Raw genomic sequence first — 1,541 nt, forward strand, 5'->3', positions numbered from 1 at the left:
TTTCACAGAATTTTAACTTATCCAAGGAATATTCAGTTGACTTCATTCTCTCCTTTCCTACACTCTCCTATAGAAACACTGAATAAAGAAGGACTTTATTTCTTTTTGAATTAAGAAGTTTTTTGTTTTCCCCACCACTCAAACCATGGTGCCCTAAGAAGCATGTCCACAATCTCATGACACCACACAGCCCACTGTCACAGCACCATTCATCCTTCCTACCCCTTGCCTGCCTTCAGCTAAAGAAGTCATTCTTGGTACAAATCAATAGTGCGTGTCCGAGATGAGAAGATCTCCCAACTCAGGCAGAGTTTCAGTGCCTTTCTGAACCATCTGTAGGAAAAAACATAGATGATAGGGTTGCAGGCTGAGTTGAAGTATTCAAACCAAATAATAATGTCAAAGATCAGTGGTGGTGTGATGAAGTTAAGAAGGCTGTCAACCAGCGTGTCAATGGTGAAGGGAAGCCAACACAAGAGGAATATCCCCACAGCGATGCCCAGAGTCTTGGCAGCTTTTCTTTCACGTTTGGAAGCCCCAGCCAGGTTTTTGCTCAAGGTGTTGATCTGTTGGGCCTGCCTTGTGGCAACCACAAAAATCTTCACATACAAGCTGATCATGATGAGGCAGGGGAAAAAGAACATAGGAAAGTTTAGCCAGCCCCAAAACTTATTGAATAGCAGTTGGCAACTGCCAACACAAGGCATCTCTTCCAGCCACTGACTGAGTGCATTCTCTACCACATCTGTGTAGAGGAAGAAGGCAGTGTAAACTGCTGGGATCCCCCACCCTGCCAGGATGTACCTGACGGCCACCCTGACCGTGAACTTGGAGGGATAGATCAGGGGCTCACAGATGGCACAGTGGCGGTCTATGGAAATGAAACAGAGATGGAAGATGGAGGTGAGGCAGAAGAGGGTGTCCAAGTAGGTATGCAGGTGGCAGAGGAAGTCTCCAAAGTACCAGCAGCTCTCTACTGAGCGAACGATGCTGAGGGGCATCACTAGTAGACCCAGAAACATGTCAGCCAGGGCCAGGGAAAGCAGTAAGAAGTTGGTGGGAGAGTGAAGCACTTTGAAGTAGGACACAGCAAACACCACAAACAAATTTCCTAGGACCGTAATCACCATGCCTAATGCACAAGCCAGGTAGATGGCCAACCGAATGTCCAGAGGATGGATTGTCCTGGGGCAAGACCCGTTCACCTGGTAGCAGAATGTTATGGAGAGTTCTTCAGCACCTTGGATGAGGACAGCGCTCATTTATGATTTCTTCTTTTCCTCTCTCTCTGGGAACTGGCCACCTGTCCCACCCCCCAAAAAAGACATAGAGGAGAAACTGAAGAGCGGTTTGGAACCTAGTACAATTTCCTCAGGTACTGAATAAAATGTGCTCCAAAAATCAAAGCAACATGGGATTTAAGATCTCTCAAGAGTCACTTCTCTGCTAACTCTGTTTTGTCTGACTGGGCACTTTTGAAATTAATGTAGACTATATCTTTAAGGAAAAAGAAGAAGAATGTAAGTTAAATGTTCCCACAA

The 1,541-nt window shown here is 45.8% G+C and overlaps 1 protein-coding gene across 1 annotated transcript; it reads right to left on the bottom strand.

Annotated features, from left to right (window-relative positions):
• Positions 1-248: 248 nt before the first annotated feature.
• On the bottom strand, positions 249-1,262 carry LOC125102872 (trace amine-associated receptor 5-like). The gene has a single exon (XM_047734474.1). The coding sequence runs from the start codon at positions 1,260-1,262 to the stop codon at positions 249-251; it is 1,014 nt and encodes a 337-aa protein (XP_047590430.1).
• Positions 1,263-1,541: the final 279 nt, after the last annotated feature.

The sequence above is a fragment of the Lutra lutra genome, chromosome 6 (assembly GCF_902655055.1).
Source record: "Lutra lutra chromosome 6, mLutLut1.2, whole genome shotgun sequence".
In the NCBI taxonomy this organism is placed as follows: domain Eukaryota; kingdom Metazoa; phylum Chordata; class Mammalia; order Carnivora; family Mustelidae; genus Lutra; species Lutra lutra.